General features: G+C 40.3%; 1 protein-coding gene across 3 annotated transcripts in view; it reads right to left on the minus strand.

Moving 5' to 3' along the window:
• EBF1 (EBF transcription factor 1) overlaps positions 1-23,120 on the minus strand; it is a 263,732-nt gene that overhangs the window by 67,771 nt on the left and 172,841 nt on the right. For all 3 annotated transcript variants that reach the window (XM_084215758.1, XM_084215757.1, XM_084215759.1), the window contains exon 8: positions 18,561-18,702. In XM_084215758.1, the coding sequence (XP_084071884.1) occupies positions 18,561-18,702 (142 nt within the window). The remainder of the gene's footprint in view (positions 1-18,560; positions 18,703-23,120) is intronic.

Genomic DNA, 23,120 nt, shown 5'->3' on the forward strand with positions numbered 1-23,120 from the left:
CAGGTGACACTGGGAGGGGGCAAGGCAATGAGCTCAGCTCTATTTCTGCCCCTGGTACAAATGTCTGGCCAGCTCAGGCCCTCAGCTCCTCATACTTCTGCTCTTAATCACTTGGCAACTTTCAAAGCACTGTCTGGAAGGTGTTTACTTCTGTGCAACCCTAGGAAAACAGAGCTAGGCAGAATAATCTTTTCACTGGAGGCCTTGATTTTTCTACATTTTGTTTTGGTCAGAAGACAAACCAAAATACAGAACTTTCCTTTTTTTTTTTTTTTTTTTTCAGAATGCCAAGTTCCAGAATCTCTACCTAGAATTAACTATAACACTTTTCAATACCTCCAAGAAAAACAAAATGTTTTGTTTCAAAATATTATCACTTCTCATACCCTTCTGTAACCCAAAAGCATCATTTCTGAGATGGTGTTTTTAAAACAAATAGAAAGAAAGGTTACATAAAATTTAACTTTTTCACTAGAAAAAGAGTTTTTAGTCCAAGTCTGAAGCTTCACTGATAAAAAAATACAGTGAAGGACTTTAGACCAGTCCTAATCAAGGCAGTGAAGTGTACATGATTGATAACATGAACAGACTTTAAGTCCAGGAAAGAATTATAACCAAAAAAAAAAAAAAGAATAATTGCTCATTCCTACATATATGAACTTTTCTCTTCTTGTTGTTGTTGAATGAACAGCTGGAAGCCAACTACAATAAGAACCAAAGAGTTTGGTAGCCCAGCTATCAGACAGGATTTTCAGACTCTTTGGTGTGAGTGTGCCACGTTCATGGTGTTTTCTCAGCAGAGCTGGGCTGAGGGAAAGCCAAGCATGTCCCTCCAGCTGCAGCAGGACCCTGCAGCTCCTCCCTGAAGGTGATGTGGCCACATCCTCCCCCTGCTGAAATGGCCCAAGGGCTGGGAGGCTCCATGAGCTGATCTTTGCACAACACCAGGGCAAGTCAGACCCCACCTGGGACACGTCCCACTGTGCTGCTCCCGAGGGCCAGGCTCACAGGTTCTGCAATCCCAAACCTACTGAGGCCATTGGGAATCCTGCCACTGGCTTCAAAGCTAAGGGCTCTATCAATAAATGTTAAGGATTTATGAGCAAAAACCTTAATGGCTCCAAGGAAAACAACGTTCTTATGAAATCTTCATTTTTCTCAATGCACACATTGTTAAAATCTTATCCCCTCCCATACAAAGGGTGGCAGGTACCCACTCCAGCACACGGGGAGCAAAAAAAAGGAAAAGTTTTTTGTTGTGTGCTGCGTGTGCCGGTGTGTTCCTGTGTTCCCACACTTCCCAGCTACTGATACACAGGGATTTTTCTTCCCTCAAACTGTGACAATAAAATGATTACCCCGCCACAGTTTAGCATAATGGTTCAGAAACGCTCGTGGCATATTGCAGAGTTAAAGTGGAAATTATTAGGTAGCTCTTCTTTGTTATAATAATGATCACTCCACAAATAAAAGCTCTTCTCCCAAAGGTACTGCAAGGCACAAAATGCTAATTCTGAAGATTATGTGTGCGCTTTTATTAAATATTACTCTGCCCTGTCTGTTTGAGGGCTTCACTGCTCTGATTGTTTTATGAGTGCCATGTTAATGTCAGCCCCATCTTGCTAGCAGCAGGCACACATTTTAGCTTTTGTATGAGAGTTGATCAAAGGCCACGTGCTGAGGGAATTGCTGAGAAAACACGGACAAGCGATAAAAATCTAACAGATTAATTGGTTTAAATTTCATTTCAGGGCGTTGAACTTTGGCTCAGGACACAAGTACTACACTACCAGTAAGGGCCTAATTACCACATTTCCAATTTGCCTCTGAACAATGCTTGGCAGGGAGAAAAATAACAGTATTAATAATACTAATAATACTAATAATGCTAATAATACTAACAATAATAATAATAATAATAACAACAACAAGAAATAATAACTAAACAACAGCAACAATGTCTCCTCTTAGCTTCTTGTATACATTTAACAACTAACTTTGTGCTCAGGCAATTGCAGGAGGAAATTCCTCTCCCCCCACCACCACCCACCTGCCTCCTGAGCATTTCTACCTGCCTCAAACAGCACCTGATGACAGAAGAAATAACAGACAGCCTCAGGAGCATCTGAATTTACAAAATCAATAATCTACCAACTCCAGCCCCTCACAAACACACACTGGACGTTTCATACTCTTAATTAGGGACCTGCATTTCTAAACAGAGATAGCTTTTTATCCTCCAACAGAAATGATCTGTTCCACTGATAGAAAACAGAGGCCGGAGGGAAAAAAACATATTTACCACAAAGTTTATGGGTGGCCTTGGAATAAGGGTTAATTGAGCTTAGAGGTAAATGTTCACTGACGTGAATTAGTGGGATGCACAGCTATCAGCAGGGCTCTGGGACTGCTCCTATTTAGCTTCTGAAATGTATTTGCTCTATGATTAATATCCAGTTTGTGCTGGTGGCTGTAAGAATGACCTTGCCTGCAGTTTTTATCATGAAGTGTGGTTTCATCCTCTATTATTCCATAGATGAGGCTCTGACAACAGTTGCTGCATCACAACAGGAGTTTAAATGATAGGGCACATGCTTTTATTTTTCTTCTCTCTAAGAGTATTGTGACACGCAAGGAGAGTTGCATAAAGGCAGTTAAAACTGGGAATTAAGAGGAACAGGGAATTTATGTCTCATCTTAGAGGAAGTACTGAAAATATCTGGAATTTAATTTAATTTTCCTTTTTTTTCCTTGGGTAAAACCTAATTCCAGGCTAAATAAATAAATGAGCCACAGATTAACCCACAGTTTATGGGTCTGATCCTGCAACCAGTTAAATGCTTTCACCAAACAACTGACTTTTCAGAATATTAACACAAATCAGTTTTAAGCACTCAAAACCATAACTTATGGAAGTTGTGATCAACAAAGCACTCAAGTAAGTGCCTAAAAACCCCACTGAAGAAGTTGCAGGATAAGGAACTCCATTTTTTAAGATAGTTGGGCCCTGTGAAAAGCTCCCAAGAGGTGGGCAGTGGATACAGAACTGGAGCTCCCATTTCACAACAGCCTTGGGACACTGGGACCCCCCTGAGCAGGGCAGGGCTCATCCTGCCTCAGACAGGGACCAGCAGCAGCACAGCCAACACAGCAACGCCAGCACCTTGGCCTCAGGACTCAGCACTTATTCTGTGACTTTTTTCTAATTTAAAAGAATAAACCAAATATTTTTGAGGGTTTGAGCTGGGCTGTTTTGTTGAGTGGGGAGGGGGATTGTTTGGGGTTTTGGGTGGTTTTGTTTTCCACTAAATAATATCCTCATTCCTGAGAAGTGGGAATTGTCAGGCTGCTCACTACTCTGAGCATGCTGAGAGGGCAAACCCTAAAAATTCTGCCTGCCCAGGCAGTAGTGGCGTTCCAGGCTGGTTTGTGGGGCATTGCTGGGGCTGGCATACAGTACAGGCAGCTGAAAGCAACTGAAGCTTATGAAACCAGCCTGGATGGAGAAAAGTCCTCAGGACCAGCCCAAAGGACACTTCAGGGAAAGGGAATGTGGCAGAGCTTTTATGTATTTTACTGGAGCATTAAATCTTCACTCTTAAGCTAAACAATGTGTTTGCTGCTTATCTGGGTGAAGTGATGATCTTCCTGCCTTCCTTTTGCGTCTCGAGCCGGCTCCGTGTCCCATTCTCTGCTGACAATGAGCAGCTGCTGTGCAGGAAACAGGGCAGCAGAGGTTTCCCCCTGGAGCAGATAACTCCTGCAGCTTTGTGCACCACAGGCATGAGGATGTGATGCCCTGCTCCCCCTTCCCAGCTCCTCGATATTTGGGGGTTTTAGCATATGCAAGCCTTAAAGATTACAGCACCCTGCCAAAAATGGCAACCTCCTCCCGGTCCTTCGTGACATCTGCACTGGGTGAAATCACTGAGCCAAAAATACACGCGCCGTGCAATCCCTCCAGGTTGGGGGAAGGGAAGGGAAGGAAGGTTGCATTTTTTCTGGTTTCCAGTAGTGAAATTAAAGGTCTTGGCTGTGATTTTCTGCCGAACGTTTTGGATGCACAGCTCCCATTAATGGGAAATGAAAATGTAAATTACCTGGGATAATATTCCACCTACAATCAATACTTAAGCCAGTGTTTCTCTTTTATCCTTGCTGATGCCTCAGCTAGCAAAGTTACATTTCATGGAGTCCTCTGTGTTTCTCTTTCCTTAATGATTTCCAAAGCTCTCAGTTGTTGATCAGTGCCTGAAAAATGACTGCATGGAAAAAGGAGGCAATCCAGAATAATGAGAGACCTGTTACAAAAAAAAAATCTGCTCTGTATTTTACTTACAGCATTTCCATAAAATAATAATTTAGTTATCTCTGTATGATTGCAAGAAATGTATTTTCATTCATTCTCTTAAATCCTTTCACATCACAGAGGAAGTTCTGGGAGTTTCTTTGCTTATTTGGGTTATTTTTTTGTTTTACTTTAGGAGCTACCTCCTGCTTTCCAAAAATTAATAAAACAGTCAGAGTCCTTAGTATCTCCCTCCAAGTCAGTAAAACTTGACCTCCAAAGAAATGTCTGTCATGTCTGTTTGGCAAATAATAAATTCCTCAAGAAAAATGCAATGTTACAAACCCACTTAAAATTATGTTAAATTAAATATATAGGTTCAACCTAAACATTTTTTTATATATATATACATGTATTATTCTTCTTGAAAAATATATCTGCACTCTCTCTAAATAGATATATTTCAAGAAGCCTAACAGCTTTATTGTCAATTTTTTTGATGTGCTGCTCTGATTTTTTTATTCCTAGGAAATTTTGGGCTGACTTTAATTTTTGCATTCATCATTTTTGCCCCAGAATTGCAGGACTTTCATTTTGAGTCAGCCATGAGGAAACTGCTGCAGGTGGCTTTGGCCAAACATTGCTAAACTAGTGCCTGCCCCTCCGCTTCAGCACTCCCTGTGCTTTTGAGCAGCTCAGGTGCTCAGGGATGCACAGACTGGGTCAGGAGGAAAACCAGACATCCAAGAATATTGCACAGGGCCTTTCAAATCTTGGCATCACCTCCAGCTCCACAACAGGGGATGGGTTTGCTCAGACCTCAACACCAAAGCAGTGACTGCTCTGCTCCCCCAGGGATGCACAAACATATTTTGACCCCCAAGTGAGATAAGTGTTTTACCACAAGGTCCCAAATTATTGCACCTCTATTCCTTCAGCCCTTCCTCCCCGCCACGGTGCCACTTGCAGAGGAACATGAACAGTATGTGAAAGCCAAAAGCAATAAACACCATGCAGGGGACTGAGGTGTGACACATGGATGGGATTGCTGTATCTGATTATGGGCTCCAAAATTTTGTTAATTAAACAGTGAAAAAAAATCATATCTGCCTTTCCCATTGCAATTTCAATGGCTTTCTACCATCAACTTCCTTTATGAAGTTGTGGAGCCCAGCTAAGTCACTATGACTACTTTAAAAACAATAGGCATGTCCAGAAAGGAGACTGCATCTGGTTAAGTTCACTGAAGTTTAAAAATAGTTGTACTGATGCAATTTCTGGGTGAGGATGGAGGCAACCTTGCAAATGGAAGCCCAAAATGAGTACTATAAATCAGCCCTAAGAGTTTGTCAAAACAAACATCGCTGCATAGTTTGCATACTCCATAACATACTTAATTTAACTGACTGGTCCTTCATGATTCAACAAACAATTTTATATTTGCTAAATGTTAACCCTGTGCTTTACTGTGTTGCTAAAGCCCAACCCAACAGAAGGGCAGGTGGGTACAATTTCAAAATTCCTGGTTTGCTTTATCACCAACCCTGGTCCTGTTTCCTCATTTTCATTTTCCATCAGTACCTTAACAAAACAGTAAATCCCTCATAGTAAATCTCCCTAGAGTCAGAACAGAGGACCAGACAAAATCCTGTAAGGTGCAACAGACTCAGCATCCAGAGCACAACAGGGCTGAGCCTTGATGCTCCAACTCCCACTGGTACCTTACGGCCACACTAGCAAGGTTCAGTTAGTGATACACAAACTATTCTAGATGAAACATAGAATTCTATCTAAATCTAAATTCTCACGGCCAAACTAAATACTAGCATCAATTATAATTTTATGACATCTTTTACTATCACAAGGAAAAAACCAGAACCCCACATCCCTCAAATTAATCCCCCCCGCTACACTACACAGTGCAACAATCAGAAATTCACCTGAGATGGATTCTACAGGAAACAAAGAATTCGTTTTTCTGATAAAAACAAGATCCAACTAATATTAATTTTTAGCTGGGGTCTCTTTGTTCAGCAGAATTGAGAAAGTCTGCCCACAACAGAGAGCTCACAGTAATCGTCTTTCAGAAACAAGAACAACCCGTGCAGAAACACAAAGCAGTTCTGCCAGGGACAGGGAGTGCCTGCAATCCAGTTTCTTCAAGAGAAATTCAAGTATCCTAAGAGTTCTTATTCCTCATCTGATTTCTCTCACAAATCACAGGCTCTCTAATGCAATTTTCTGGAGTCTGAGAATCATAAAGTCAAATATGAACAAGTCTAGTGGAAAATCTGTGACGCTAATCTTGGCCTACGTTGTACTTTTAACAGGCACTGAATTTGTGCACCGGATTATCCAGATGGCCATACAGGAATCATCCTGATAGGATTAAACCTTTGTGCTGAACTCTGCTCCATCTGTTCTGGGAGCTTTGCCTATCGCTATCGGAATACGAATGCTCAGCCTAGGTCCAACACCACGATTGAAAGCACCCGTTTACCACACACACACACATGTGTACATGTGCACACACAGCTCCCCAAGTGCTTCATTAGTAATGTGAGATGAAGTTACCCCAAAGTTTACCACTAAAGAAACATATTGGTTTTATTACTCGTTTGAAGAACAAAGCGCGCTATATCTAAATTCAAACAAAAGAGCGTTTTTGTTGTTGTTCTGGGACTTGTTCAATTCATTAAACCATAATACTGCCATAAATTTATAGATGAAGGCATGACTAAACATAAAGCAGCAAGGCTCTTCATCTTTGAAATCTATTAGTGTATGAGGATGTATGACACAGTCGCACTTTGAAGATGTCATGGTTAAATATTTCAGATTAAAAAACAGACAGCAGCAAAACACATGCGTGCACACAGCTCTGGTAGCTGCTCTTTGCAGCTCGAGCTAGTCACAGCCCAAGAACAGAAAAGTAATAATCAGTCCCAGCAAAAGAAAAGCTTATTCCCATTAATGTTTCTTTCTGCTTTTATTATCTATTAACGACAGTCTCCTGCATTCATTGTTGCAGCCTGCCAGATGCAGCAAAGATCCATATTCATCACGTGCAAAACCTGTGCTCGGGCTGTCTCTGACAGGTTACGTAGAGCTGCCAATGGAGGGACCAAGGTCCAATGCATGGCCTCGGGTTTGCAGGCCCTGGGCCAAGGGAAAAGGCAGGGAATCTGGCTCTTCTGCAGGAAAAGCATCCCAGCGATCAGAGGGTTTAGCTAAATTTCTGTTCTGGCCAGAAATACTCAGAAAACTAATGAATATCTGGGATGGAAAGAGTGGATATGCAAATTAATTAATATTATTGTTCTAATTATTATATAATCATTAATAATAGTAGTAATAATATTTTATTATTGTTCTTATATTCAGCAATGTAATATAATCCTCAGCCCCTGTTTGTGATGGCAGTGGGACAGAGATGGAGGCAACATAACCTGCACTGCATTTCAAGCAGCAGCCACGACTGCTTTGCACAGACTGAGACCCCCTTGTCTCTGCTGTGCTGTGTCTCTCAGACTATTCCTTCCTCTGTTCTTTGTGCTGCTCCAAGTGCAGGGTCAGGCACCCCCTCCCAGCCATTTAGGCTTTACTTGCAAAAACATAAGCATAAAATTATATTTATAGTTCATAGTATCTGTCCAGCAATGACACCACATAAAACCAGCACGCTGAAAATCTGAGTGAATACTTTGGACTCGAGCCTACAAATGCTTAGAGAAGTTGTTCTTTCAATGTCTCTGATAAAGTCATGCTAAGTTTTTATTTATTTATTTAGGGCTGCATTCAGACCACCTACCTCAGGCATTGCAGCCTGTCAAACATCACACTCCAGCTCTGGCTGGGTGAGTCAGCCTGCCTAAATTAGGATCCTCTTTCCGCTATACAATAAGCAGAAATGGGAAGACACCTCTGCAAGCCTGGAGACCCAGGGAGTTCCGTGCTGGCTCAGGAAAGTACCAAGGGATCTCGGCAAGATGATAGCATAGGTAGGGAGCAGCCAGAAGCAACCTCATAAAAAATATTTGGCAGCTGATATTGAGCAGGCACCTGACTGGGCTTTCCTGCAGGCACCTCTGCTCAGGCTCAGGGCTGAAGGAGGAGGCAGCACTCACTGTCACCTTCAGGGTCGCAATCCCAGGAAAAGAGTAATTTTCCCCAAAGGGCCCCTAATCACAGTAGCTTTACTTTTCAGTGTCTCAGAGAGCCAAACATGGTCAGAAATATTTCTTTCACCCCCTCTTCTTCTCCTCAAAGAGCCCAGGGAGCTGAGCAATGCTCTCACCTGAATGTCCTGCAGGAAAGTGCTGTGACCTCAAACCCCAACCCATGCACTAATGCTGCGGCTGGAAAGATGAGCAATGCTGTGGTCAGGCAGAGTTTGCTCCGAGTGCTGGCCTTCCCTCTGGGCATGGATCAGGTAACACCAAACCTATGAATTCCATATGCAAGCCCAGGTTTTCAGGGAACAGCAACACGAGCTGTCTGTTCAGCCTCCAGCAGCGGGGAGAGATCCAGCGCTCTGCTGCCATTTCACAACTCAGGAGGGACCTCTGTGGGAAAAGCACTTTGCTTTTTCACGGGATAGATGCTGAACCTCATAATGATATGGTATTAACCAAACATAATTAATTCTGAATTTCCTTATGCTCCCAGTGCTAACAGGCACTTCAAGGGTAGTACAGCAAACAGCACTCAGGTTCCTGCAGCACCCAGGACCACATTTTTGGAAGCATCCACCAGTCCAGTGGTTCCAGTAAGCAACTAATGGAATTTTCAAAGTGCCTCACAGACAGACAGAAATTCTATAGCCAGAGTTGTAAGAATCCCACTAAATAGTTACCTGCAGCTTTAGGCACCTTGGTGCTTTACGAGTTCGGCTTTAGGTCCAAGAATTCCCCAAAAAAATTCCTTTGGGATACGTATACTCTTGGATGGTGACTTATCTCACAAAAAATGGATCACAAGTTTAGAAAATCCCAAATATCCACATCATGAAGGCTGGTATCTCTTTAAGTGTTTCACTGTGGCCATTGTACCTTAACTCACACATCTAAATGCTTGAATTACTTTTGAGAAATAACCTTAAACTTCTAAATTTCAGACAAGTTTTTCATGAAACTTCATTCTTGATCTTTTTAATAAACTTCCTAAGCCCATTCGCTTTGCTCAGTGAGGTCATAAACCAGCACTGCTTATATTACAGTCACTTTCACGCTAAGGATTTGTTTTGTCACAAAGAGAACTATAAATTCATGGAATGAAGGTGGAAAGCAGAAAGGACTAATTGTGACACACAAAGCTTTCTGGTTATGCTCAGCAAACAGTTTGGGCTAGGATTTTAAAAACCACTTTATGAAGTTGTTCTACTGGCTTTAATGAAAGCACACTTTTTGCAATGCCATACAGTCCCAAAAAATCTTGTACTCTGGATTTGGGCCAAACACAAAGCCTTTCTTCATTCCAATATTAATTATTAGTAGCTTACTTTTTATTCTTTGCTACTAAACATTAATAACTTTCAAATAGCAGACCAGACTAGAATAACAACTCCAAACATCCCACCCTGGTGGGCTCCATTTTTTGCATCAGTGTCCTGGTTTATGCTATTAACTCATTTCCTTGCATGTGGAGGAGCCTTGTCAAATACTCATTTTTCTGGGGAAACACTTGGCAGACAGAGACTTGAATGCTCACTCCAGTCCTCTCTCAGTTTAGTGACAAGATGAGTTCATTATTTGTGAAGTTTTCTAAACTGAATATTCTAAATGACAGTTTTGTGGAAAATTTTCACCTAACCAAACCTTCACTCCTGAGATAGTTATCACTGAGTTGATTCAAAGCTTTGGACATAAGTTTCATGGGAGCAAAGACCTTTTATAATCACTGATTGCTTTGGGGTATTTAAATCCTGAGGTGCTCAACATGAAACATTTGGAAGTGTCCAGATACCTGCAAACTGCTGTGAACACCATTTTCTTTGAAAATCACAACATTTTATAACATCCAGATGAATTCTCAAAAAATCACTAATTCTTGGCCTTCAACTCCCCAACCACAATTCACAAAATTATTTTCCTTTGAAATTTGCTCAAAACAGCAGGGGAACTGAGTCAAAAAAAGTATCTTTTCCCACCATAACACCAATAAATCATTTCTTATAATGAAAAAGATAAATTAGAGAAATTTGTTCAGAACTAATATTAATCATTCCACAGCAACATGATGTTTTGTCACTTCCTGGTGTGCCCATTTTGGAAGGCTGGAAAAGCAATACCTGGCAAAACTTCACTGCCACAGAGGAGTGTCTCAAACATTTCTCCAATTCTAAAGTCATTCTTCTGCCCTATGATGCCTTTGTATTTGTGACATGGCGGCCAGCAAAGCAAATTAAAATGTAATGAATACTCATAATCTATGAATATTCATTTCTTCTTTGAGTGCTGCTGAATGTTCCCCTGTTCTGGCACCTGTGAAGTTTCTGCCAAACAAGGGAGTTCAGCTTTTTCTACTTGCATGACTGTATTCCAGTTCCTCTGAGGTCTGGAGAAAAATCTCAAACCTTCAGCAAAGGGTTGGTCAAGCTCTCCAAATAAGAGTCAACACTTACGGTGGTTGGAGAATTTCCATCTGAACTTTCCTCCCTTATGGGTCTGCTGTAACAAAATAGTTTTTTCTGTGCACATCTATATCAAAATTCAATGGCAGTTTTTCCCATGTTTTCTTCTTTTTGCAATTTTAGGAGCACAGTTCGGAAACCTCCTCAGGGAAATTCACAAAATGCTCTCTATCTTCATCCAGGTACTATTTTTCCATGAATTCATGACATCCTCGTAACAATAGAGGGTAACAACATATCACAGCTTGACATCCCTTAGATATTGGTGGGGAAGGGCTGTTTGGGGGCATTTTATTTATTTTATTTATTTAGTTAGCTAGTTGAAAAACATAAAGGACAGTTGCTCATGGGTAGAAACTGACACATCTTGTATTTGTAAAATTGAGGCGTTTCCCATTCCCAATTTCCTTTCTCAATTAAACGTGACCCTAAATCTCTGATAAGTGACTGTCAAGGGAAAATCCTTTCTAACTGTGGCAATTGGAGTATTCAAATTTGCCTTTTCAGAAGATATTTCCATGGATATTATGTAACAGCAATCCTTTCAATAATGACTACAATACCTCAAATGGTATCTCCTAAGTCTCCTTCAGAAATGTTAGCACAAATATGTTATACAATAATGTTTAAAAACCAAAAAAACTCCACAAACTCAAACCTCCAACTTCATGCAATAGCTACATTCTAATGGCAGAACTGAAATTCTGGAATCTCCTTGCCTAAACTAGCCATTAAAAATCCATTTTCATTGTTTAAATCTTGTTTTCATTTAGCCACAGACTAAAAATAAATTTTGAAATATCTGAATTGCTGCAGCCAGATATTCCAAGCTTTTGAGTACCTCTCCATAATGGATGATTTATGACCCAGACAAATAGAAACAAAAGATTTTCTGCTTTTTGTTTGGCGTGACTGGCTGTGAGAAGGGCAGCTCCACCTACCCACCCACCCAGTTCTTGTGCAATTCTCAGTAATATCCAAGGAGGAATAAGGGATCTGGGCCTGCAAACAGCGACTCTGCTCTGGTAAAGATTAAAAAAGAAAGACATCAGCAAAATTCAGCGGGGCACAATTTAGTTAACTCAGTTTTGTTTGCCTAAATCGGAGCTGTACAAATCCCAGCTCTGCCATGTTTTGCTGATCTGATGGATCCCAACATTTCACTCCTGAAAAGACCATTTTGATCATCCAGCCTGACATCCTGCATAGCACTCATCAGAGAACCTCATCCTCAACCATGTGAGGAATTACTCAAACCTTAACCTCCCCCTGACCTGCCATACATATTTTGGGAAAAAACCACGCCCTTACTCAACATTTACAACAGAGAACTTGCCACAGTACTGGAAGCTTACTTCACTGCCTCCCAGGGTTAAAATCTTGTTAAGATCATCATGAGCCTTTATCTACCAATTCTCTCAAGTAAATCATCTAAACTCTCTGGCCATGTTTTGTCTCTTCAGAGGGACAGATGCTCCCACTCCACCCAAGTTCACATTCTGAACTAATCCAGCCCTGGTGTTCTCATTGAATTAGAAATTCCATCTGATTATGTGAAAAAAATTTTGTTTTGAGGGTAACAGAGCACTGGACCAGGCTGCCCAGAGAGGTTGTGGAGTCTCCTTCCCTGTGATCATGTGCAACCTGCTCCAGGCAAACCTGTTTTAACATGGGGTTGGACTGGATGATCTCTAGACTCCCTTCCAGCCCCAACCATTCCCTCATTTTGTGGAACAGAATAAGTCTGCAGGGCAGTGAAAAGGTTAATATTATACACTCAGTGAGGTCAAACTCCAAGAACACATAACAAGCCATTATGTTAAAAATTGCCTGAATTTATGAGTCACTGCATTTATGAAGGAACCGATATGAAAAAGACAACTTGGCAAAAATAAAGAAAATTATTTCCAGCTTGAAGTTTTGCAATCCTTCAGTATATCAAGGCTCACTTACTGTTATTACTATCCATGTTGTGCAATGCTCTGAAAGTCACAATTTTTTCCCCTGTGTATGCATAGAGATGTCCAACAACCCAAGGTATTCTTCCCTCATAGAAAATAAATTAGAAAGCAGACATAACTCAGAATAACATACAAGATCCCCTCAAGTAGAGTGGTAGAATCCTAATATTTTTTTTCAATATTTCCCTTCTAAATAATAAATCAAGCCCACTGCATTTCTCTATATGGAATGATATGATGCAGAAAAAGCTTGTGTGTTTATATTTTTCATATAATCACAAAAACATTCTTAAGCTCAGCACTAAACTATAACAGGTGCTTCCACCCATGGATGAAGCAAGTCAAACTTTAACATTTCTTTGTTTGAACCTGGCGAGTTTTTTAATGCAATAGTCCCCAACTCTGATGCAAAACATGAACCTATACCAACTAAGGGTGAAATATATCAAGTTTTGAAGATTAACCCATCTCAACTTGTTAAAATTTTTGCTTCAGTCAGTATTCTGTCTTGGAGTGACAATTTCATCAGCTAGCACAGAGATAGGCACCACCAAGGAACTGAGAGATAAAATGGTTAAAATAGAACTGGTCAGGTCATCCTCTTCACAACTCTACACACTGCCCAAAATTTAGTGGTTAGAGTTGTGCCAGAGCCACTTGAGGCACAAGAAGAAGGTCACTAAGTCAGATTTCTGAGCACCCACCACATACAACTGAATTAATGGTATTCAATGTCTGTCCTCAATAATTCTGTTACAGGCAGACTAGAAATGAGACCTAAGGGCAGTCAGTCTCAAAGCTTTATTTTAAATATTATCCTCTCAAAAGCATTTATAAGGTGAGGGAAATTTTTCCTTTTTTTAATAATCCAAACAGAAAATATCTGATTCACTAAGGCACAGCCTAGCAATCATTTTTGCTTTCAAATCTGAGGACTCAGTGGAAAATCTCTGATTGTGCAGTAACTGTGAGCTCTTAAATGGCCCAGGATGGGCAGGATTGGCAAGAAAAACTCTTTAAGTGCCCCACTGCTGACAAAAGGATCTACTTGTCATGTGCAGCTGAGGCACAGCCACTACTGCTTTTTATTTCTTATAGGAGGTTTTGCACCTGCAGACAAACGGTTGAAGTCACTCATTGCTGTCATGAGCTAAAACAACATTGTAAAAGCTTGGCTGTCTCAGGTACCACAATAGAGTGATCAAATAACCAAGCCTTGCACTATCCTTCCCAGTTTAAGGCAACCAGTACTAATGGTTTTGCTACATAATGACTTATTTTAGATATAAACACACAGAGATTTATGCATATTTCATATTAAAATACCAGCAGGACGCTGCTTTGGGAATCATGGTTATCTCCACTTCCACCTGCAAACTCTGATATCAAATATAATAATTTGTGTCTATTTCTACCCTGCATCTTTCATCTGCTGCTGCTGTTGAGCTGACTCAGAACCAAATCATCAGCAAACCTCACCATCACCTAATTCTTCAGTGCTCTCCCATGGAGGAGGAAGGAAAAGAAAAAAGAAATAAAACTGTCCCTTTAAAAACCCAAGCATTTAAGCTGCTTGTCAGTCGTCTTCCTGACAAGGCCACTTGAATGTATTCAGGAATATTTGCATAAATGCTCACAGTGAGTTCACCCTGGCAGCTAGTGCTAATGGTACATAAAGTAATTTAGTCACTTCTCTTAGGCATCCTGTCAGGGTGATAAGCACCCCCTCTTTGCCTTGTTGCATATTAGATCATTAGATAATAAAGTGTTAGAGCATGCAAACTGACAGGGTCTCAGGGACTATCATTTTTCGAGGGCATTGCATTCTGCCAGCGAGGAAAAATAATAGAGAAACTGATGCTGCAATTGGCTTTACATTCTTGTAAAGACATTCAAAAGATTTGGGGAGAAAAAAGAATTTTTACTTTGCAATGATATGAGAGTTTTAACTGGAAACTTTGCAGTGGATTTATTGCTGGTAAACTTGAAAAGAGTTGTTGCCAGAACTCTCCCCTTCCATAAGTTCATCACTTAAATTTCATTGGGAAGATTTTGCTTGTAAAATTGACACCCTGGGATGAACTACTAGCTGAAATATATCCTACTGTTGGGGCCTATTGGCTCTTGACTATACATCTTACTATATATATAATTTGGAAAGGTCAACCACACCGGCTTTCTGGTTTACCAGAAATATAAAACCAGTGAGCATCCAACTATTTGTGAATGAAAAAGTGATAATTATTGAAAACCACAGATTACTGTGGCTTACCCTATTTATACCACACAGAGCTGGATGAAATAATAATTGGCCTCTGCCAGATATTACTTTTAAAAGATAGATATATTTATTTGAAAGATTAGCTGCTTAACCCACTGGCTTCAAGGGGGCAGCATGTGGACACAAAACCAGAACCTGGGGTCCTGCTTATATTCAGAGAAAAGAGCTACAAAAAAAAAAAAAAACCCTTCACTCTACTGAGTGAACAGTCTGAAAAGCAAGATATAAATAAAGATGTGTTGGATGTCCCAAAAATAATCCAGACTACCTGCTAATGAGATGGTGAAACCCAAATGTGGAGACACCAGGCTCCTGAGTGGCTTGTGAGGTGCAGCTTTCTTTCCAGGTTTTTGGCCCCCAAAGTGTCTTTTAGGTGTCACATAAACTGTAGCTCCATGTTTCAGAGCAGCAAACACAAGATTGTAAGGAAAAATAAGCTGGATATTGTCTAAGTAAACTCAACAAGCAGCACACCTTTCTACATCCTGTCTCCCCTTTCCCCAGCCCTCACAGTCAGGCATTCATCTCTATTGCCATCAGGTATTTGTGTTAAGAAGTTAAACGTCTGGAAAAGTCCACAGGAATACATTTGGTCAAGGGTATGTTATAGTCAGATCCCAGATTTTACAAACCTGTGATGAGCAGTTGCTCACCAGAGCAATGAACCAGAGACAAACCATGACTACCTTCCCTTCCCATCTCCCTGCTCATGGATACAGCTCAGGTCAATCTGTCCTTCCCCGAGGGAGGCAGAAAAGCTGGGGAGAGGAGAGGCAAACAAACTGCCTCTGATACTATCCAAAATAAAAATTCCAAAAACTGGAGGAAAACAATACATTTTGTGACTCAAAGTGAAGGCAAAATATTATTTCAGTGGAGGAAACTGTCATCTGTTCCAATGGGTCTTGTCCAAAATTCAATAGCATTAAACCTTTTTCTTTCTTTTTATTTATTTAGTTAAGTGTTTTAAATACCTAATATCCTAACAATAGTTGCTGGATTTTTGAAATTTTTTTCCTGTTTCTTGGACTCACATGTTCAGAGAATTCCTACAGAGCTGGACTGAAGGATTTAGGTTAAAAAGAAGGGCCCCACCAAGCCTTTGGGAAGAGAACAATTTTATAGTGTGAAGGTTGCTGTTCAAAAGTAAGAATTTACTAGCAGTTGCTTTATGAGGTTGCTTGAGAGGGGCCTGAGAAAGCAGATTAGAAAAATCACCTTTCCCACAAAATATACACATGGAGATATTTTGCAGATGTTGACTTTTAATATCAGCACAGGAACTCAGGTGTGTGCAGCTACGTAAGCAGAGAATTATCTTTTCTTGTTGCTTTTTGCCAACAGAATCCCTCAGGTTGTAGGAGTGGGAACGACAGCTGTGGTAAAATGAGATACCACCATGCATGAGAATAAGGGCATTTATGTAAGAGAAATTAAGTACTGCCTCAACCAAAAGCATGCACTGAGAAGACTGCAATAGGAAAAAAAAGAAAAAAAAATATGGTGACTACTTTAGTAGGAATATAAGAAAAAAAAATAGGAGTGTTTTTTTAAGACTAGACTTAATAGAAAGATTACAAAGTTTAACAGAAAGAAGTTTCCCTTTGTAATGCCTTCTTCTAATTAATAAAGACAGAGTTCATACATTCCTTATAAATTTCAGTAAAAATTATGACAGTGGTTTGTTTATTAAATTAGGTTGTTGGCAGGATGAAAAAAAAAATTCTATAACATGAATTATGGCTGAAAATGGCTCGTAGCCTACATAAAAAGTTAGAGCTAAATAAATACAGATGTAAGTTATGTTTATATAATGAGAAACGCTGCTGAGCTAAGAATTTTAGGTTAGTAAGTGTGAACTACAGACCCGATTCTGCAAACACTTATCAATACCCTCAGCTTCTCTGACACAAGAAGCCTCATTGATCCCAACAGGACCATATGTGAGCATAATCTTAAATATATGCATAAGTGCTTGCAGGACTGATGCCTGAAAGCATAAACAGAATAGAAAAGTATTTCCACAGGAATCCACTGAGCAGTAGAAACCCACACATTTTCCCATTTCTCAGCATTAATAATTTCTTTTAACATATCTAGTTAACATTTCTCTGAGTGGCATTTGCTTTCCCAGAGAAAATTTTATCTGGTTTCTTCAAACTCTTTGGAAAAATCTATTTAATTATTCATCAGATCCTTGGCAAATATTTGTGAAACAAACCAGCATAAAGGACTGGTGCCTTCTACACTCAGCTACTTCAATGGGAGCTGAGGGTACACATCTCTTAGAGGGAGCAAGCACCTATTGAATTTAGGATTACAAACAGCTTTGAAGACAAAGAGCTATTCTACCAAGCTGGAACAGGGAGAGGGGAGTGAAATGCCCTCTGTTTTTGTTTTGTTTTTCAGCAGTAGTCATCAACTTTGAGGACAAAGAGCAAAACAAAACATTAATCAATTCCAGATTTTTCAAAGTACATTTGCACTCAACAACTCCCATTTTAAGCACCTACAGTCACCAGCAGATGTTCTCTTCCAGGACCAGCTGACCTCACAGAAGAGATTACTGTCCCCAGGCTGCTTCCAGCCACGTGCCCCCATCCCACCCTTGCTGGAGTTTACTGTGCTTCCAGAAAAGCCAAACTGCCTTGCACCATTTCTCCTTAAATCATTTCAGCAACAAGCCAGATTGGCAAAGAGCGATTATTTAAATGGTTTAATTCAAATGAACTTCATTGGCCTGGAGGAGACCAGGGAGCAAGCACACAACCATCCTAGCTGGCATGTCCATGGTGAAGAATAGCCTGGAGCAGGGAGGGGAGACAAACAGCTGTGGGAAAAGCAACGTCCTCAGCTGGCACAGCTGGAGCCAGAAAGAACATTCATCCATGGTGCAAGTAAGCAGATGGATTTCCAAAAGGGCTCTGCTTTCATTTAGGGCAATTCAAAGGAACAGAAGAATCTCCTAGAGAGCTCAGCACCCTATAGATAGAAGAAATGCAATGCAAAATTTGGGTTCTGAGCACTTCAGAAAATATGCAATATTCTTTAGATGGACAGCCAAAAATAAGGGCAGTCTGGAAAAAAAATCAGACTCCAATTTTGGAAGGTGAATAAATGCAACCAACATTAAAAAAAAAAAAAAAATCACCCCACTTCACTGACACACAGGACAACCTCTGCACCCATGTTTACTAACTTGTTTGTCATTTCACTCCATTTAGAGCTGACCTACTTGAAAAATTCCTCCTTTGGTCTGGAGGCCAGTCCCTTTCAAATGTCTGGCCCCAGAGATAATAAACGCTTACAGGACAATTTTGAAAGCAGCAGCCAGAGACACAAACCAAATAAATCCACATTTAAAGTAGCAATGCCAACCAATGAAAATGATTTGCCTACCATGTTCCAGATAAGAAGGCGTACCTTCCGAGGGATCGAGTCTTCGAGCTCTCCGCCCGTGCTTGGAATTGTTGTGCACAAACATATTGTCTGACACTGCCAGCACATGGCCATCAACATTGACTGTTGTAGACACCACGACCTGCAAGCACAAGAGCAAGATGGAGGAAAATTTGGATAAATCCGTGTGTTTTTTAAAAAGCACAGAGTGTAATAAACTCAGTTAAATAAATAACAGCTGGGAGCTGTAGAAAATTGCAAAGCTATTTCACATAATAACTGGTGCTTATGCTGTACAAATCTAACAAGAGGCGCTATTGATGAGTGGGTCTTTGGCATCGAAAGCTTTTGATGCAGTTTTAAGTCAAATTGCAGAGTTTGTAGCTGCGTGGCAGACAGCACACTGTTAACCATCATTTTAACAAGAGGATCTTTATTAAGTATTTTCTCCCCTATATACAAGGGCAGCTGTGTTTCACCCTAAATTATCCTTCAGTTTCCTCGCCGAAGTAGATAGAGATGTTGACATTGCAAATGAGAATCGATTCAGAATAAAAGAAAACAAAAGTGTATTTTGAGAAATTGTAACAAGAGTTGTTGCCTGCCTTACCCCACCCTCCTCTGCTGCTCTCCCCTCAGTACAGTCACTGCAGGTTGTTGGACTTGCCCAAATTTCTCCTGAGCTCTATCTTAAGGAGTATGTATAGGCATGTTTGTGTACACACACACATGCTTGACAGTGGGGTCTTGATCTGGAGAACACAACCCTATTCATCCAGTGTTAGAATTATTTGTATTTCTCAACTTATCTCAATGTCAACACCTGGGATTTGATTTGAGGCGAGGTGAGGGAGACACAGCAGGACTGCACTGGAGGAAAGATCAGACACTTCTGCTCCCCAGAGCTGCCCAGGGCAGGAGAGGAGCCAGCCCAGCAGCGGCAAACAGGTAAATGATGGGTCCAGAGTAAAAAACTCAGCTACTCCAAGGTGTCCAGAGGGATTGCTCAACCCTGAGGCTCCAAAAGGAAATCCCTGTCCAGGCAGAAGCACGTGAGCCTTGAAATGTCATGGAGAAACAAGTCCCTTGCAGAGCTGTGAGCTCATCACACCACGTCTCCTCCTACCCCATTCAGACCAAGCAGTCTCACAGCTTCCCTGGCTTTCCTTCAGCCGCCCCTCCCACAGCCCTTTCCCAGCAAAAGCGTGGCATTCCCAGGGTTTTACCCCAGCCAAAGATTTGGCCTTCAGCTGGCTGCTGCTTTGCCAGGAGCACGCGTCGCCTTCGAGAACTTTGACTAAAACAATAAGAAGAAATGACCTACACTTCTCCTTACATTAAACAGGGAAAGGGATTAAAGCCTGAAACCCACAGAGATATGTTTATTCATGCGACCTCTTACAACCAAATATAATAATTGTCTGTTAATTGCAGTTTCAGCTCCCACCTCATGCTTCGACATGTGAAACAGCAATCAGCAGCTCCTGTTTAATCCACCTATTATGTTGACTAATTAACTTTGCTCGACAGTTTATTTCTTCCTCCATTATCAGCCCCTGTCAGCCGCAAGCACAGTGCCGCAAAGGGGGACCTCAGCCCTTTTGATTGATCACCGATAGATTGACATGCAGATTAATTTAATTAGAATCACCTCACTTGAGAAATGAAAGACAATGGCAAGGGGGCTAATAGATCTGCTCTTATAATGAGGCAAGCCTCCAGAGCCACGGCAGAGGATTTCTGATTTATTTTGCTGAATTCCCCAGTCGCTCTGAAAGGCTCTCGCTTTAATTGTTCTTGGTTTTGAGAGGCTTTAGCCTCTGAAGAGGTGAAATGCTTTACAAGGATTGGCAAACATTGCTTCAACTCTCTCAGGAAGCTGCTGCCTCTCAAAGTTGGTCAAATGGGGACACTTAAAGGATCGCTTACAACTATTCAATTTCATCACTTGAATTGGAGCTAAAAAAAAAAGAAAAAAAAATAGAGTGAAAGGAAAAATTTTCCACCTATTTCTGGCCCCCAATTAAAATACTCAAAAAGTAAGCAAAGCCACTAAACTGCCCAGAGCAGATCCTGAAGTCTTTCTCTGAAAAAAGAGGAACACAAAAGAGAATATTTTACATCTAAAAGATCCTAACCTCATCCCTCAGAATGGCATTCCAAGCAATAGACTTTTGTGCGCGTGTTAAGTGAAAGATATTAAAATACAGAATAAATGATTCAAGAGCTCCTACAGATGGAAATTTGGGAAAAAGAAAGCACCAAATACTACAGATAAGTTTTTCTGAAATCAAACTAAGGAGAGAAAAAAACCCAAGCCCTATATATAAAATTCCAAAAGGGATTTCAAAAGTAATTTATCCATTGAATTCCTGAGGGGTAGAATAAAGTTTATGATATTTTCAATAAAATATGATCTTATAGTAAGTGGCTCGGGGTTTGCAATCTTATTTGTGCACTTGCAACCATTGTAAATTCTTTGCAAGTGGGATTTTGAGCCAAATCCTTGGCATTGCCTGCTCCGTGATTTATGCCAGCTCCTTATCTTCTTCTAGGGGTCTGATTAGATGTGTATGAAAATTTAAAAAATTACAATTAATAACAATAGCTACAAGATAAAATATTTTTCCCAATTCCAAAACCCTATAGATACACACAGACTTCAGGCTGGAGCTGATCAAACCTGGGCTGAACCCAAAACTTTAAACACTTTTAGGAATGGGATTCCAGAAAAATAATGAGTCAGAAGTAGTAACAGTAAGGTAGTTCTCAAACCTGTGAAAATCCTGTATCTAAGTAGCTCTTGCCATACATGCAACTTTCTAGGTAAGAACTTGAGGAAACAATCCTGTTGAGGTTTTATGTGACTAAAGCTACATTTAATCTCCCTCTCCTCAGATTTTCAGAACTGTTGATGCAACATATTTTGAATTACTTAGCAATATCTTCCTACCTCCCTCCTGAACAGTTTGATTTACTATGAAGAGACCACATTGGTGTGGTTCTTTGGTGTCGTTAGCAGCAGAAACTATAAATGGAATCCCCAAGTGAAACTGTTTCAAGTTTCAGGAAATGCTGAAAAAAAACCTCTTATGTGTCTGTTTGGAAAAAAAAAAAAAAAGATTATTCATAGCACACCTGTAAGAAGCAACAGACTCTTGCTGCTCGATTCTTTAAATGAAAATTCTCATTAATAGAGGAACACTGAATGCACACTGCACCAAGGAAATATTAATGTCTCTAATTATTAATAGTGAAAAAATGCACCTCGAATATTGTGTGCCACAGTTACCTATTTGGATTACTGCACAGCACTTACATACTTACAAGTTCTACTCATATTTTTTAATCTAAAAAAATACTACACTCTTCTCATTTCGATTTTGAAACGACTGGGATATGTTCAAGTTAAAGCACATGCTAAAACTAATTTGTGGAGAAATCATAAAATTAGGGGGAGGGGACAGCCAGAGTACATGTGGAATGGGCACCAAGGCATCCTAAAACACAGACTGTAGCAAGAGGGAAAGGCACACTACAGTTTAATAAATGATTAATGAGGTGCTGACACATTAATGTAAGCACAGGGACAACCAGGTCTGCCAAATCTCAAACCTTTCCAAATTTTGTCAACAAAACACAGTTTTAATTTGAGACAGGCAAACACGGAAAATGATTTTGAGCTTTAGCTTTAGCCCTTCACAGATTTTGAATTTAAATCCTGTATCAACACCAGGGGAGACAGAGGTATGAAAGAAACACATGGGTTTACAACTTTCTTCAATGAAATTGGCACTATTGAGTGCAGTAACGTATCCCAGCTCTGTGGATTATTCTGCCTGCCATTAAATAGTTCAGTTTGTGAATACTTTGGAGCTTAGATTTTTTTTTTCCCCCTTTAAATATTCAGAGACCAGGAGCCTGGAGATCAAGCTATTTATCCACGTTTAGCACTCGGCCTGTTTATTTGGTATAGTACCTCACCTAATATATCAAAATTAAGCATTGCACAACTCCTGATTTTTAACCACAGCCCATTAAGCTTTGCTCGCTGATTAAGACATAGCATATTCCTTGTGCTTTCAATTTTCTCCAGTGTATGGTGAGGGATCTGATATTTTTGCAAAATCCCCAATAGCCAGTGGCAAAGGCAGAGAAAATCTAGCTAGGATGATTTCCAGGTTTGAAGTGTGCCCTAAGTGTTAAATATGTAACTCCAGTGCTTGCCACTCTTCTGAAAGCTATAAATGGCTCAAGCACTTCTTTATTTTCATCACCACTTGGTGACCTCTTCCTACAATGTGTTGACTTCTTTATTCTAGTAACTAAAAATCCCTCTCCATTTAACAAGACACTTCAAAAGGTGCCTAACTAAGAGCACATAAGTACAATACATTCAGTAATTTTGCTCACGTGCTCAAGGACAGGCCAGACACTTAATTACCTTGTTGAATTGGGCTATAGCTCTCACTGCTATTTTTCAGTCTCTTTTCTTTTTTGTTTTTTTTTTTTTTTTTTGCTTTTCCCTTCTCTGGGGATGGAGCCTTGCATGTCCAAATT

Source organism: Fringilla coelebs, assembly GCF_963513975.1.
Source record: "Fringilla coelebs genome assembly, chromosome: 15".
Taxonomy (NCBI): domain Eukaryota; kingdom Metazoa; phylum Chordata; class Aves; order Passeriformes; family Fringillidae; genus Fringilla; species Fringilla coelebs.